Raw genomic sequence first — 15,701 nt, forward strand, 5'->3', positions numbered from 1 at the left:
CACTTCCCAGGAATGAGGGCACTGGTGGCCCAGGCCCCCCTCGGGGGTGGATCCCTGGAGACACCCACTTCTGTTGCCCCCCCGCCCCACACAAGGGCTCCAGGGGTCTCATGGGGTCTGACATGGCCGGGGGCTAAGTCTGGATATCCTGAGCCTGGGGTGGGGAGCCTGGGGTGGGGAGCCTGGGGTGTTCTCACCTGCCAGGAGCCTCAGTCCACAGACCCCTGTGCAAGAGGAAGGTCCTTGCCTGCGTCCCAGTCCCCAAGGGCTTCCTGGAGGAGGGGGCAGACCTTTGCTTAGCGGGGCCAGGACAGAGTGACACCTGGACCACACACCTGCCCCAGCCAGAGACAGTCCTCAGGGACAAAGCGTTGGAGCCCAGGACAGGCGGGGCCCGCCTGCAGCAGCCGGGGGGGCGGGGGCCGCCAGGGCAACCCAGCAGTGGCCAGCGCAGGGTGGCTGGGCAGTAGGCAGGCAGGGGCGGGAGGAAGGAGGCCCAGGCTGGTGGGTGAGACCCCCATGGGGTCTGCCTGGCCACATGGCAACGCCTCCTCAGCCCCTCCCTGTCCTGGGAGCGCAGGTCGGGCCCCAGGCAGAGACCCTGGGGGGCGCCTCCCTGGAAGAGCCCTCTGCTGGTCTTGGGGGGCCTCCTCGAGCCCCCTTTCCCCACGGCTCCCCGTGTCTGCCTGGGGGCCGAGGCCCAGGACTTGCCTGCCCAGCCCACGGAGGCCACAGGGGGCAGGTACCGGGTCGGGGAGCAGCCGGGGCCCGGCATGCCGGTCAGAGGGGAGCTGGCCTCGAGGACGCAGCTGCAGGGGAAAGACAAAGGAACCCCGAGACCGGCGCACCCAGCCCAGAGGAGACCCTGGCGGGGTGCAGGGCTGGGGCCTGGCCGGGGCCTCGAGGGGCGCCTGTGGCTGCTGGGACAGGAGGGGTCTGGCCCCAGGGTGGGGTCTCTCGCGCCCTTCACCCGGCCTGGGACACGCCAGGCGAGCAACTGCCGTGTACGGGCGCCGGCTGGTGGGCACGCGCAGGGCTCTGCATCCTCGGGGGTCTGGGGGTTCACAGGGGAAGCTGCAGACCCAGAGGCCGCTGCTCTCCTCCTCGCGGGGGGGCTGGACCCCACTGAGGAGGGAATGGGGCAGAGTCACGGCCGCGGGGCGGGGGGACAGGGGAAGGCAGGGGAGGGAGCTTGCCGCGGCGGCCCTGGGTCCAGGATGAGCAGGCGGGGGTCCGGGATGAGCAGGCCGGGGTCCGCACCCTCGGGGCAGGCCGGTGGGCACAGGCACCATCCGCAGAGCTGTGAGAGCTCAGAGGCGGCCTCCCCTGGCCTCTGGAGCCCCCCATGGGCACGAGGAGGGGGTGCCCTGGGCGGTTTATGGGTTCAGCAGAGCCCCCACAGAAAGCCCATTGGTGCATCCAGGCGACACCCCAGTGTCACGACCCCCGCCCGTTCAGAGCGGCCGGCTGTGGGCCGTGTGGTCGCCTCCCACGGCTGAGCCCGCAAGTCCTAAGGGGGCCGCCGCGCCCGGACACTCTGGTCACCAGGGGAGACCCGGCCCGCGCACGCCCCTTCTCGCCGGGCGCTTGTCCCTGGGCCCTGCCTGCGCGTGGAGCCCCCGGACAGCGCGGCTGTGGGCGAGTGCGCCCCACAGTGGCGCTGCTGGGCCCCGGTGTGGGGTGGTGGGGGTTCGCCCGGGGCCCCTCGGGTCCGCGGGCTGGGGAACTGGCCAACCGCTGAGGGACCCAGGAGGACGGGTGGGGGCGGCAGGGCGCAGAGGCAGCTGGGTGTCCTGGGGGCACGGGGGGGGTGTCGGGGGGGGGGGTCGGCCCAGCAGGGCAGCGTGTTGGGCCAGCCCGAGGGCCCTGACCGTGTTGCAGGGAGCCCGTGCTGGGGAAGGGGAGAAGGCCTGGAGGCCAGGCGAGGCTGGTGGCCGGGCAGCCGCCAGGCACAGCCCCGAAATGGCCCAGAGCGGCCCGTTGTTTTCCTCAGTGTGAAACACGCGGGCACAGCGCTGCTGGTGACGGCCGTGGCTCCGGTGTTCATTCAACAAACACGCCTCAGGACTGCCCCGGGGCACCGGCCGGCGTGCAGGGTCGGGACAGCGCCTGCACACGCGGGGGGCTGCGGGAGGGTCAGACCCGGGCGCCACACTCCGCCCCACCGGCCTGAGCTCCGGGGCCCCGGCAAGCGGCCCTCACAGCTGTCCCCCCGCCCCCCGCCCCAGAGCAAGTCTCTGCTCGGCTAGACCCCCGGCCCGGCCGCCGTCCTGGCTGCCCAGGCCTCTCCCAGCGGAGGCCGCCCCCCCGCCCCAGCCGGCTTTCCGGTCAGGTTACCCGGGAGCCCGCGCCAGTAAAACCCACCGATGCGGAGAAAGGGCCCAGAAGGCAGGCCTGCGGGTGTTGGCTCTGTGCCCGCGCGGTCTGGGGGCTGCCCGCCGGCCGGGCGGCTCCTAGGACATCCTGCTCCCGCCCTCCCGGGGGGCCCGGGCCAGCCGAGTCTGCCTCGGCGCCCACCCGGCCAGGGCGCGGCGGCCGGGGTGTCCGTCCCCCCAGCGCCCGCACACCGCCGGGCGTGGCGCCACCTGCTCCCAGGCCCAGGCCGGCGCTCCTGCCCCGGGCAGCTCTGCACACCCCGCGTCCGTCTCCTCCCCTCCGATCCCCGCTCTTCTCCCGGGCCGGGATGGAGCCCCCCAACCCCCATGGGGGTGCCTGAGGCCTGAGTCTGGCCCCTTCTGCCCCCAAGGTGAGAGGACGCACACCCCGATCTCTGCTGACTCCGCGCCTTCACGCGGGCTGCTCCCTCTGCCTCCGGGGCCCTTCCCGCTCAACCTCGGAGCCCCCGGCCGCCGTGCAGCCGCGCGATGGGTGCCTGCGTGGGGCGCGCCCGAGACGGCCACCAAGGCCGGGCAGGGGCGCCCTCTGCTCGCGCTGCCCCCAGGTCAGCGTGGGGTCCCGGGGTCAGGTTCCTTGTGGGGAGGGGCGCGCCAGGGTGAGGCCAGGGGCAGAGGTGGGGGCTGGAGGCGGGTGGCCAGAGGGTGGGCCTGCGGGGTCTGCGGGTGCTCAGGGGCTGGGGGGGTGACCCTCTCGTCTCCACCGGAGGCGTTTCTATGCGGTGCCGGCCCCCCGCTGGGAAGTGGGGCGGTGGGTGGCTGGGGCCGGCCTGGGCCCGCGCTGGCTGACCTGCTCCTGCGGCCCCTGGGCGGCCGGCCCCGCCCCGAGCCAGGGGGTCTGCGGGCGCCCTCAGCACCCTGGGGAGGGGGTGGGGCTGCCGTCCCTGCCCGCCGCTCCCCCAAGCTCCGGGGCCTTGGGACCCCGGCCCGGAGGGAGAGGCTCCCAGAAGGCCGAGTGCCTGTCCAAGCCCGCGGCCGCCCCCGGCAAAGCTGGACCCCTCCTGGACAGGCCCCGGGTGCTAGTGAGCAGCCCGGACCTCCTTCATGCCGCCTCTGAAAGCTCTGGAAGCTTCTGGAAGGACTAGGAAGACCGCGAGCCCCACTAAGGCACGCCCAGGACGGCCGACGTGTGTCCCCCGTAAAGACGACCGGCCTGCTCCGCACCTGGGCCTGCGCGCGTGCCCGCTCCACGCCCCACGCCCCACGCCCCACGCAGGCAGGCGCACTCCACGCTCCAGGCTGGCGCCCGGGCCCCACCCACGCGCGGGGCGCGGCTGGCTGCACCTGCCTGGGCGCGGTGGCGTCCGGCCCGGCCGGAGATTGCTCGGGAGATTTCCGCCATCTGCTCCCCGACCCTGGGGTGGCGCCCGGGCCGCGTCGGGGCAGGCTGGCCCCCCCCCCCGCCCCCCCCCTCGTCTGCTATGGCGCGAGGCGGGCGTGTGTCCTCGGGTTTATTCAGGAGCTGCTGCAGCCGGGCGCCCGGCGGGTGGGGCCTCACCCCCGCGCAGCCCCCCCTTGCCCCCGCGTGGCGCAGGACACGCGCTGCGGAGCCACGTCCGGCAGGGGCGGCAGGCGGGGCTCCCTGGGCCCGGCCTTGGCGCTGCGCTCCCGCCCGCACTGCGCCGGCCCGGCCTTGGGGATCCCCCACTGCTGTCCGGACAAGGAGCACCTCCACCCCCCACTGGAGGCCCTGCCCAAAGCAGGGGGGATGCTGTGGGGCCCCACATCCCCCTCGCCCCTGGACACTCATGCCCCCAGAGGACCCAGGGCCCAGGTCCCACTCTCCACCCCCAGCTCCCCCTCTGCGCCCCTCCTCCCGGCCACCCTCCCTGCTTGCCCCCACGCGGGCCCCCTCACGGCCCCCCCAGTGTGGGAGGTTGCCCAGAAGGGGGCCCTGGGGCAGGGGACCGACAGGGAAGCCTCCTCCTCAGGCTTCTGTCCACTCTGGCCCTGGTGGCTGCCTCCAAGGCCAGCGCCATTCCCTCCTGCCTCCCGGGTCGGCCGGGTCCAGCACACCGGGTCTCGTCCCCAGAGGCACCTGAGCCCGGGCGCCGACCAGGTGAAGGGAGGGTGGGGGCCAGGTGAGTGGCCACAGCCCACACCGAGGTCAGGCCCCTGGGAGGCCGGCAGGCCAGGGTCAGACGCCCCCTCCCGGACCCAGCCTGCGGGACGGGGCGCCTCCGCGCTCCCGGCGGCCTCACAGCCGGCTGGTCTGCATCAGCCCGTTGCATTCCTGCAGCCGGCCGCTCTTGTCCGGCCGCGGCTCCGTGGTGTCCGCGTCCTCTGCGGCACCCAAGCCCTGGCGCAGGCACAGAGCATTCCGGAAGCTCTGGCGGAAGTTGTCGGAGAGGAAGCCGTAGAGCACAGGGTTGGCGCAGCTGTTGGCGTAGGACAGGACGACCACGAGGAAGTAGGCGCCGGTGGCCAGCGGCTCCTCGGGCAGCACGACGGCCAGGTTGACGATGTTGACGGTGAAGAAGGGCAGCCAGCAGCCCACAAACACCAGCACCAGCACCAGCACCATGCGCGTGGCCTTGCGCTCCGAGCGCCGCCGGGGGGCCCCCACGCGCGCGCCCGAGGCCCTCACCTTGGCCAGCAGCAGCAGGTAGCACAGGCAGATGACCAGCAGCGGCCCGAAGAAGCCCAGCACGGCCGTGTAGATGATGAAGACTGCTCCCCACAGCCCCACGGGCTCGGGCCAGCACAGGTTGCAGGTGCCCCAGCCCTCCTGCACGTCGGCGAAGACCGCCAGCGGCAGCGACATCAGCAGCGAGAAGGCCCAGATGGCGGAGCTGGTCAGCTTGGCCACACGCGGGCGGCGCCAGCGGGCAGAGCGAATGGGGTGCACCACGGCCAGGTAGCGGTCCACGCTCATGACCGTCAGGCAGAAGATGCTGGTGAACTGGTTGATGCCGTCCAGCGTGGTGACCAGGCGGCACAAGACGGAGCCGAAGGGCCAGGAGGAGACGGCGTACTGCGTGGCCAGGAAGGGCAGGCCCAGCATGAACAGCACGTCGGCCACGGCCAGGTTGAGGATGTAGATGTTGGTGACTGTCTTGGCCTTCGCGTGGCGCAGCAGCACGTAGATGACCAGAGCGTTGCCGCCCAGCCCCAGCGCGCACACCAGCAGGTACAGCGCCACGACCCCCGCGCCCCCGCGCGCCGGCAGCGCCCCGCCCAGCGTGCCGTTGTCACCGCTCCAGGAGGCGTTGCCGCCCGCCGCGGCCGAGGCCGGGGACAGAGGCTCCATGGCCGGCCGGCTCTGCAGGCGAGAGAACGGGTTAGTGCAAGGCCCTGCCCGCCCCGCCCTGTCCAGGCAGGCTGGCCCGCGGGTAAACACGGTTACTCAGGTCCACGCTGCGCGCATCAAGCAAATGGCCCGGAAAACCAGCGGGGGAGGAGGGGCGAGCCCGCGCCCCCCAGTCCCGGCCGCTCCCCGGACCAAACAGCTCGCGGGCCTCGTGGCCTGGGCAGCCCCTCCCAGGTAAGGGCGGGACAGCGGGGGCGCCGCCCCGTCCCGCAGGCTGGGTGACAGCGACGCCAACACGTCGCCCTAGGGCCCCGCGGCTGCCTGCGCGCCCCACCAGCCCCTGGGGTGAGCTCCCGCGGGGGCGGCCGGCGTCCCTCCCGTGGGCACCCCCGCCCGTGGCCGGGAGGAGTCGGCCCAGCCCCTGACAGCTGCAGGCGGCACTTAGGGGGGCGGCGTCCCCCATCACAACAGCCGCGCCCCACCGTCCCCTGGGCAGGGGCACCTGAGCGGGAGCAAACACACAAAGCAGAAGAGTGGCGGGGCGCGCCTGCAGCAGGGGGGCGCGGGCCTGGAGGAGGGGGCGCGGGCCTGGAGGAGGGGGCGCGGGCCTGGAGGAGGGGGCGCGGGCCTACAGGAGGGGGCGCGGGCCTGGAGGAGTGGGGCGCGGGCCTGGAGGAGGGGGGGCGGGCCTGCAGGAGGGGGCGCGGGCCTACAGGAGGGGGCGCGGGCCTGGAGGACTGGGGCGCGGGCCTGGAGGAGGGGAGGCGGGCCTGGAGGAGGGGGGGCGGGCCTGCAGGAGGGGGCGCGGGCCTGCAGAAGGGGGGCGCGGGCCTGCAGGAGGGGGTGCGGGGTCCGCAGAGCCTCGGGCGTCCCGGCGGGGCGGGGCCCGCGGGCGGACAGGCGGCCTCGGAGGCGGCCGCCCTCGGGGCGCCCTTCTGGGGGGCCGCGCCCGCGGCCAGGGCTCCAGGGCACGCGCCCCGGGGGCCAGGGCCGCGCTCTCAGGACCGCCTGGGCGGGCAGCTCCGGGCAGCGCCCGGGGGCGGCGGCCTCGCCAGCCTCGCGCCGCCGCCCGGCTCCCCGCCCGCCCGCGGCCCCCGCCCGGCCCGCCCGCCCGCCCGCCCGGCGCCTCCCCCGCGCGGCACTCACCGCGGCGCCCTCCGCTCGGCTGGGCCGGGGCCGGCGCCGTGGGCGGGCGGGCGGGGCGCGCCGGGGCGGGGCGGGGCGGCGAGCGTCGGGGGGCCGGGCTCCCCGCGGACCCCACCCCTGCCGCCCGGCGGGGGTGACGCCGAGCCGCGCCCCCCGCCCCTGCCCGCCCCTGCCCGCCCCTCTCCCTTGGGCCGGGCGGGGGGCCGGGCGGGGGGCGGGGGGCGGGGGGCGGCCGCGCCCTTGTCTTTCCGGGGCTCCCTTGCTTCACCCCGGGAAGCCGAGGGGACGGCGGGCCGCGGCCGCCAGGGGAGGGAACGTGGCGCCAGCCCGGCTTTTTGGGGAGATTCTGGGAGGACAGAGCTCCCCGTCCCCCTCCTCCCGTTTCCGGGGTTCCCTCCAGAATCACACCCCCAGACCCAGGCCCCCCTCTGGGGCAGCCAGGCGGGCGCGGAGAGCCGGCCCCGTGCGCCCCGCGGCGGCCGCTGTGACATTCCGGGGCGCCTCGCAGCCCGCGCGCCCCAGCCTGGCCCCCGACCCCGTGGGGTGCGCCCACCCTCTCCCAGGCCTGGGGCGCTGGGAAGGGGCCAGTCGGAGAGCGTGGAGCTGCCCCCTCCCCCAGCCCTGCCCTTGGCTCTGCCTGGCCTATGGGGCTCTGGGGGCGCAGCCTGGGAGGGGGCACAGCCTGGGCGGGGGCGCAGGGGCTCGGGGCTCCCCAGGCCAGCGGGGGGCTGACAATGGCAGAGCGATGGGGGCCGGGGGGCGCACGAGGCCAGTTCACAGCAGTCACCACCCCGCTGGGGCCAGCAGGTCCCCACTCCACCTGGGGGCACGTGGTGGGAGGCGCCTCGCCCCCTGGGGCCTGCGGGGTGGGGCCTGAGCCCTGAGGGTGCTGCAAAGGACTGGGGGACGCTAGATGAGGGACCCCGCTCCTCGCCCAAGGGCCAGGCCAGTCCTTCGGCAAGTCCTGGTGGCCAAGACCTGCTTCCACTCGCCCGGCTTAGGCAGAGGAAGCCTTTCCGGGCCCCCCTTCTGGCCACCAGGTGCTGGGGGCTGGTTCTGGGGACACCTGGGGCCCCAAGTCCTCCTGTCCCGCCCCCACCTCCTGTCCACGCCCCGGCTAGGCTGTGCTGGCCCTCGTCCGCCCCTCCCTTCAACTGAGCCCAGGCCCGTGGAGTCCGGGCTCCCGTGGGTGGGCGGGCGGGCGGGCGGGCGCCATCCAGCACAGCCCAGCAGCAGGCTGGGGCAACGCCAGATGTGGGGGGGGGGGCTCAGGGAAGGGAGCGGGGCGGCCGCTGGGGCCCTGCAGGAGTGCCCGCCTCTTTGTCCCCAGCTGCGAGCCTAGGGGTCACCTGAGGTGAAGCCCGCCCAGGGACACTGCAGAGGACATGGCCGGTGCTGGGGAGGACAGCGGGATTAGCCACAGCCGGGAGCCATGGCAACGGGACAGTGTCCGGGTGGAGCCGCAGGATGCTCCCGCACCCCCGTGGGGACCCCACCCTCAGCTGGGACCTCCAACCTCGAGGGCGACACCAGTGGCTGCTGGCGCCCCCTCCCCTGTGGGCCATGTTCCGAGCCCCTGTAACCCCTCTGGGTGCAGGAGCGAGGCCATGTGGGGGCTGGGGAGGCCCTGGCCAGGGCAGTGGCTGCGGGCACAGAGTGTCCTCCAGCAGCCGCCTGCCACTCTCCTCAGATGGGCACACAGCCTCCCTCCGGTCGGTGACTGTGTGCACCCCAGCCGGTGCACCCCAACTCCTGTTCTACCAATGCGCCGTCAGCACCGATGCCTCTTCCTCCAGGAAGCCCCCCAGCTGTCTCGGCGCCGGCTGGCTCACAGGCCACACCCACGGCCGTCTGTCCGTGGTGCTTGGCCCGGGCCGTGTGACAGTGACTTTGCCTCACGCCCCGCACCACCACCCCCAGTGCTCCCCGTGAGGACCTGCGCCTGCCCAGGGCTCCAGCCACCTCCTCGGAGCAGGGACGATGGTCAGGTCCCGCGTCCGTCCCAGCCGGCTCAGACTGGTGGGCGCCGGGCGAGCAGCAGGGGCGTGGCTGAGTGGGGCCTGCCCAGAGGAGGGGCCACTCCCTGGGGGCCTCAGTGCCCCGGGCAGCTGGGCCTTCTGCCTCGGCCAGAGCGCGGGGCCTCACAGGGCCATGTGCCCAGAGCCCCGGACCTGGGCCGGTGACCTTGACCGGCGGTGGACGTGCAGGCCAGGCCGGCCATGTGTCCTCTGCAGCCGAGCCCAGCGGGGACGGGCTGGGGACCAGCCCAGCCCTCCCTCCCGAGACCCGGGCTTAGGACGGGGCGCCCGCGTCTCGAGGCAGAACTGTCCCTGTCCTTGTGGCCTTTCCTCAAGTCACCAGTCCCCCGGAGGCTCCTGGGGGCTCGGCCTTGCCTGAGGTCCGGGCTGACGCCTCCCCCATCCCGAGCGCCAGGTTGACACGGCGACGGCGGCCTGCAGAGGCCGGGCAGGCACCAGCCAGGGACAGCCGGGCTCCCCAGCCGCAGGGGACAGTGGGCGGCAGCCCGAGAGCGCCCGAGGCCCAGCCCCAGTGGCGGCAGGCCCTGCCCTCCCGGCTGCTGTTCAGCCTCGTCCAGCTGCAGCATGTCCACACCCTGGCTCCCCAGCACGGCGTGGGGTGCGCGCACGTCTCCCTCCCCGCCCGGCCCCACCTGGGCACGAGGGGGACAGCAGGAGAGCAGTGGGGTGCTCGGGATCCCCGGCCCCTCCCTGCGCGTGCTGGCTGCTGCGGCTGCTACCCCGGGCGCCTGTTCGCTTGCGTCCTCGGAGCCCCTGACCACCCGTCCCCAGGCAGAGCTGGCCCTGGCACCGAGCACCCCCTTCTCCTTCCACCGCGTGCGGGTCTGTGCCCTGGCAGGGCTATGGGGGACACCGCAGCTGAGGGGCTGGGCGGGGGACAGCCCTGGCCTGGAGCCGCTCCACAGGCCCCCCTTTCAGAGCCCACTGCCGGCCATCTGCCGCCACCTGCTGGGCACCGTGGCCCGCCGAGGGTCGAGGAGCCTCCCTCCGCCCCCGCACGCCTGGCTGCCGGGGCTCCAGCTCCGGGCTCAGCTCATCAACCCCTCTGAGCCTCAGGTCCTCCCGGTCTACTTCGGGGGACAGTTACTGCCCAACCCGCCGGAAGCGCCCGGGAGAGCCCTGGCTTGGGGCTGCCCGCTGCAGCCTTGGGCCCTGGGCGCTGGCGTGGACAGCCCGAGAGGGGCTCGTCGCTCCCTGCCCAGGCTCGGGCCTGCCGGGAAGCCCGCCCGTCCCCGGCAGGGGACCCCGCAGTGCCCCCCGCGGCCGAGGTCCCCGAGACCAGCATGTCCACACCCCTGAAGCCTCCGACCCCGAGCCCCCAAGCCGCGGCCCCCCTGGCCCTCGCCGCGGGCCCAGCCCGCACCCCGCCGCGCCGCCAGGGGGCGCCAGCAGCCCGCGCGCTCCCCCCAGAGCCAGGCGCCCCCGCCGCGCGCGGGGAGGGGGGGGTCGGGGGGGGCCAGGTCCCCCCGGAGCGGGCTTCCCCCAGCGGGCCGCAGGGCTGGACGGCGGGGGTCTCCGCCCCGCCGGGGCGGTGCTAGGGGCCCTCCGGCCGCCCCCAGCCTGTGCTGGCCGAGCCATCCGGGCGAGCGGCCAGCCCGGCCCCTGCCGGCAGCTGGTGGCCCCTCGCGGCCAGCGGCCCGCTCGGCGGGGCGGCCACACCTGCCGCGGCAGCTGGCGCCAAATCCCCGAGCCCGGCGGACGGTCACAGCCGCCTTGGCCGCGCCGGCGTCCTGGCAGGATGGCCAGCCTGTCCTCCGCTGAACCGTCCCTCGGGGACCGCGGCCAGGTGGGCGGGCGGACAGCGCCCCGGGGCCCCCAGATGCCGGGTCGGGGGCACAGCCTGTCGCCCCCTCAGCAGCCCAAGACGCCCACGCGGGCAGCGCCGGCCCGCGGGTGGGCAGGGGCCTCTGCTGCCGCCAGCGCCCCAGGCCTGAGCCCCTGGGGCGGCGCCCCCCAGCTTGCCTGGGCCCCGCTCGGCTGGGACGCTGGTCAGTGGGCGGCAGCCTTTGGGGGGGCGATTTCTGGGTGCTGCTGGGAGAAGGGGAGGGGCTTCCTGACGTGGGCTGCGACCCCCACCGCCCCTGAGCGGAGCCTGGCCCGGACCAGGGGGTGGGGCATCGGCCCGGGGCAGATTCCGAGTCTGGGAGGAGGCTGCCCTGGGCCCAGGCTGGACCTGTCGGGGGGCACCCGCACCTCTGCGCCCCTCCCCCGCCTCCGATGCCCCCAGGCCTCTGCAGCCGCTGTGACGGGTCGGATGGGGCAGCCTGGCGCTGGGCCCCCCGGCCTGTGCGCTCCAGCCAGCTGTTGCTGAGGAGGCCGTGTCTGTCCGGGGACCAACAGCTGCAGGCCCGGAAGCCCCCGCCCCAGAGCAGGTGCGCCCCCGAGGCCCCCAGGCGAGGCCCTCCCCAGGGCGCGGCCCCTCGCCCGCATCTGTTTGGCCTCTGGGGTCCTCGGGCCAGCTGTGTGCACCATGTGCTCCTCCCGCAGGCCTTGGCGTGCCCGCACCACCTCGCCCGCTGGGTGCGCTCGGAGGCCTGGAGCCGCCTTCCCAGGACGGTTTGCAGGCCCCAGGAGGCCTCAGCACCGGTGGGTGGAGCGCCGGGCCAGGCCGGGCAGCCCCCGAGGAGCACAGACCGCCTGGCCTGCCCGCGGCGGGCGTCCGGACACCCCAGCCTGCAGGCTGGCCCTCTGCCCCTGCCCACGGCCCCCTGGCCGTGAGCCTGTTCCTGAGCTGTGCAGGCCCCTTGTCAACCCGTGCTGGGGCTCCTCCTTGGGGTGCCCACTTGGGCGGCACGGAGGCCCAGACACCCGTGTGTGAAGATTCTCCCCTGCCCCCTGACACTGGCCCCGCCTGGCCCTGCCCACGATGCGGTGCTGCCACCCCCTCGCGCCAGCTCCCCGCAGTAACTCAGCAGCCAGCCCCCCAGGCCGAGCGGGCCCAGCCAGTCCCCGAACCAGGCCCACGGTTCGGGGTGCCCCCCCTCGCGGCCCCCACCCCACCCCCATGAGAGTGCCGCTCTGCCCACCCTCATGCTGTGCAGGGGCGCAGTCCCAAGTCGTGGGGGTGAGGCTGAGGGCTGCTGGAGCCGCCCCAACTCTGGATGGGGGCCAGACACAGACTGTGTCCCCAGAGGGGTCAAGGCAGAGCTGCTCCACTGGAAACCTCCCTTCTGCACCCCAAGGACTGCTCCCACCCCCGAGGACACTGGGTCCTGGGCCCGAGGGCTGGCGGCCTCCTGAGGGGCCCTCCGAGTAGCGCCCAGCCCCCAGCCTCCCCCATCAGAAATGACCCCAGGAGTTTGGGGCCCTCCCTGGACGCCGAGGCTGTGGTCGGGTGTGAGCAGGGGACATAGGACCCCAGGGCAGTGGCCTTGGCATGGGGTGCGGTCAGTGTGCAGGCCCCGCTGGGCACAGGACTCTTGGGGACCTTGCAGCCGCTGCTCGGGGCACTGTCCTGGGCCCTGAATTTGAGGGGAACCCCCCCGCCCTCTGCTCTCCCCAGCAGGCTCTTGGGCCCCAGCGGGGCGTGTCCCGGCTCTGGCTCTGGCGCTGGGCGTCCGTGGGCACGCGGGCTGGGGGCCGGCCGGGTGCAGCCAGAGGGCGGTGGCTGCAGGGCTGGCAGGCGCCCCAGCCCCATGGGCCCTGCCTCCAGGGGCATCGCGGAGGCCAGGAGGGGCCGCCTGTCTGTCTCGGTGCTGCCCATGGGCAGCAGCCCCACACAACGGGGCTCTGAGCCCGCTGGGTTGGAGGCGCTGCCCGCCGCCTGCTGGCCGCCCGCTCACAAGGGCCCATTGTGTGGCCGCGGCTGTGGGCAGCAGGTGGCTGCCCGGTCCCACACGGGGAGCCCAGCCGCCAGCCGCGCGAGCGGAGGAGGGCACGGGGGGCACGGGGGGGCACAGCGTGGAGCGGACACTGGTGTGAGGCACCGTCCTCCCGGCCCCGCAGCCCAAGCATGTGTGGCGGGCGCCCTCCTTGTGGCCCCGGCCTGGCCCTCCTGCCTGGAGGACTTCAGGCTGGGCACAGGGCCGGGCTGTCCAGGCGGCTCCCTGCAGGCAGCGGGAGGCGGCAGGAGGGGGAGTTGGCAGCAGGGTTGGCCCAAGAGGGAGCCCCCAGGAGTAGGGAGGCAGGGCAGCCTTGACCAGCCCAACAGGCGAAACCCGGGGCCCAGGCCAGGTGGGGCAATGTGGGGTGCACTGGCCCCCGGTGACCTCATGTGTCCTCTGTGCCTTAGTGTTCCCACTCAAGATGGCCCCGCAGGTGGCTGAGAGGGCGACCTGTGCCCACACAACACGGGCCAGTCTGAGCTCCAGCCCCAGCCTGCTGGCCAGCCCCCCACACGCAGCCTGGGGCAGCGACCGCGGAACCCAGGGCGTGCTTCGCGGCCACCGCAGCTCTGCGGCCAGAGGGCCAGCCCTGGGACTGGACTCGCCCTGGTCGGGCCTGGGGTGGGCACTGGCGCTGCTGCCCTCGAATGGGGGGCAGGCGGCTGGCCCCACAGCGGGGTTTGGTCAGGCAGAGCATGTCCTGCATCTGTGTCCTCGTGGACACTGGTCACACCACTGGGCAGCCCCAGCCACCCCTGGACGGGGGGGTCCAGGAGAGCATGGGGTGCCCCCAGCAGCGTTGCTGTTCCCGAGGGCAGGGGCTGCCGCCCCGCCCCCCTCCCGTGAGCACTGTCTCGTCCTTGGGGGTGGACTGGAGCCGGACTGCGCCCAGAGGGGACACCTGGTCAGGGCCCGCCCAGGCCCTCGGGCAGTAGAGGCCAGGAAGGAGCTGGACGCTGGTGGGGCAGGCTCCGTGGCTCCTCCCAGGGACGCTCCTGGGGGCTCCCTCCCCGCCCCAGCCCTGAGGTCAGGCCCTCCTGCCGGCCGGTGCTGAGGCCTCCTGGGGCTGGTACACCGTCCTGGGAAGGTGGCTCCAGGCCTCCGAGAGCACCCGACGGGTGAGGTGGTGCGGGCACGCCAAGGCCTGCGGGACGGGCACATCCAAGTCCCTGAGGGGCAGCCGGGCGCCCCCCCCCGTGGGGTTCCTCACCTTGGCCCGGCCCAGAGCCGCCAGCTGCGGGATACTCAGCCTGCCCAGCTGCCTCCCGTGCCCTCGGCGAGGCTGTCTGAGGCCCTGCTGGGTCTCAGGCCTGCTCCGAGCTGGCCAGCAGACTGGCCCATGTGATGAAGTGTCCCCGGGGCCCCGCTGGGGTGACCAGGTCTGGCGGCAGCCCGGGCCCCACTCTTGCCCCTCCCTGCAGGTGCCAGCCACTGGCCCGCGTGGGGAGGGCGAGCCGTGCAGGGGCTGCCCGTCTGCGGCCACCTGGACATGGCACAGACCGGTTTTCCCCAGTTTCTCCCGGGGCCAATCTGGAGCCCGACCGGATGGAATTCCGCCGCTGGAGGGGGCAGGCCGAGGAGTGGGGCCCTGGCTGGCCCTGTAGCCCGAGTCACAGCTGGCTCCGCGCCCGCCAGCTGGCACCCCAGGCCCGGATGCCCACCCCTGATGCAGCTCGGTGCCCGCCAATCCAATGGGGGGGGCGCTGCCCACCAGCATCCAGCCCCGCCCGAGGTGGCCCGGGCCCGCGGCCCGGACGTGGCCCCGTCTGAAGGAGCGGCTCTGGGTCAGCTCGGCCACAGGGAAGGTCGGCGGGGGACGGACTCCCTGGCTGCCCGCCCCTGGGCACGCCGTGCTCGCTGCCCCCCGCGAGGTCCTCCATCCAGCAGGGCCAGGCCACAGGAAGCTGCTCCACCCCAGGCCCTTTGCACTGGCGCCTGCGGCCCCTGCAGCGCCCCCCCCGCCCCGTGCCCGCCCCGTGCCCGCACACCTGAGGGTGGCCGGAAGCCGGGGCGCCCGAGGCCATGGGCAGGGCCCAGTTCCCGGTTCCCAGACTCAGAGCCTCTCGCCGTGGCCTCCTCGAGGAAGGGGCTGCGGCTCCCTGGGCCACTGTCAGGAGGGCGCTGGCCACTCACGAGCCCTGGGAGTGGCTGCAGGGGTGGGCGCCGCGGCCCTTCCCGCCCACACAGAGGCCTGGGCGTCCGGGCGGCTCTCCCCGTCCAAGGGGGCGTCCCCGTGAAAGGACCCGGCGACCCCCGCTGGCCCGTCCTCTGCGACCTCGGGGAGCGAGGCCGCCCGGGACCCCCGCTGGTGGAGGCCGCCCGGCCCCCGCCCCCGGCCCCCGCTCTCCAGGGCAGGGCCTGCCTGCCGCGGGCTGCCGTGAGGCGCGCACTGCCCGGCCTGCGGCGCTTCCCCTGGCGGAGGTGGCGGCCACCCTGGGCAGGCCCGCCTGGAGGCTGCGGTCACCATGGCAACCGCTGGGGCGGCAGCAGCTTCTGGGCGTCTCCAGGGTGGACTCTGGAGCCGAGACTGATTTGACCCGAGGCCGAGATTCAGCTGCTTCTGGAACAGCCCACCCGGCCCGTGGCCGCTGCCTCCCTGCCTCCAGGGCTCCCGCTCCCCCAGGGCCCCTCCGGCGGCCAGAGCCCCTCTGCGCCCCGTGCCCCTGGTGGCCGGCCGGAGCTGGTGCCGCCTGCCCTCCCCGCCTGCCGGGCCTGGGCGGGTGAGACCCGGCCAGGGGCTGCGCCCCAGGCTGCGCCCCAGGGGGCTGGTCCCCTTTCCTTAGGCGTGGAGGTGGGGCTGCTGTCCTGGTCAGCGAGGCTCGTCCCGGCTAGCCTGGTGCAGCCACCAGCTGTGCCCTTGGCTGCCTCCGCTCTGCCAGAGGAGCAGATGCCCTCACCCCGTGCCCCGTGGGCCCGGCGCAGAGCGGCCCGGCTCTCCCCCGGCCCGGCCCCCATGCTGTGCCCAGGCCTCCTGGTGGTGCTGGCCCGCGCCCCGCGGAACCCCAGACTGGCCCGCGGCCTGGGTCTGACCCGTCCTGTCACAGTCCCC

The 15,701-nt window shown here is 75.0% G+C and overlaps 2 protein-coding genes across 2 annotated transcripts in view; one reads left to right on the forward strand and one right to left on the reverse strand.

Moving 5' to 3' along the window:
• RPUSD1 (RNA pseudouridine synthase domain containing 1) overlaps positions 1–15,701 on the forward strand; it is a 177,125-nt gene that overhangs the window by 105,184 nt on the left and 56,240 nt on the right. The window lies entirely within an intron of this gene.
• On the reverse strand, positions 4,589–5,643 carry SSTR5 (somatostatin receptor 5). Its single transcript, XM_037504608.1, has one exon. It carries the CDS (start codon positions 5,641–5,643, stop codon positions 4,591–4,593), a length of 1,053 nt encoding a protein of 350 aa, XP_037360505.1. The 3' UTR covers positions 4,589–4,590.

Source organism: Talpa occidentalis, unplaced genomic scaffold, assembly GCF_014898055.3.
Source record: "Talpa occidentalis isolate TD23 unplaced genomic scaffold, MPIMG_talOcc4v2.1 talOcc4.12, whole genome shotgun sequence".
NCBI lineage: Eukaryota > Metazoa > Chordata > Mammalia > Eulipotyphla > Talpidae > Talpa > Talpa occidentalis.

Coding starts and splice junctions, on each gene's coding strand:
- SSTR5 (XM_037504608.1), bottom strand. CDS start 5,643: ATGGAGCCTCTGTCCCCGGCCTCGGCCGCGGCGGGCGGCAACGCCTCC.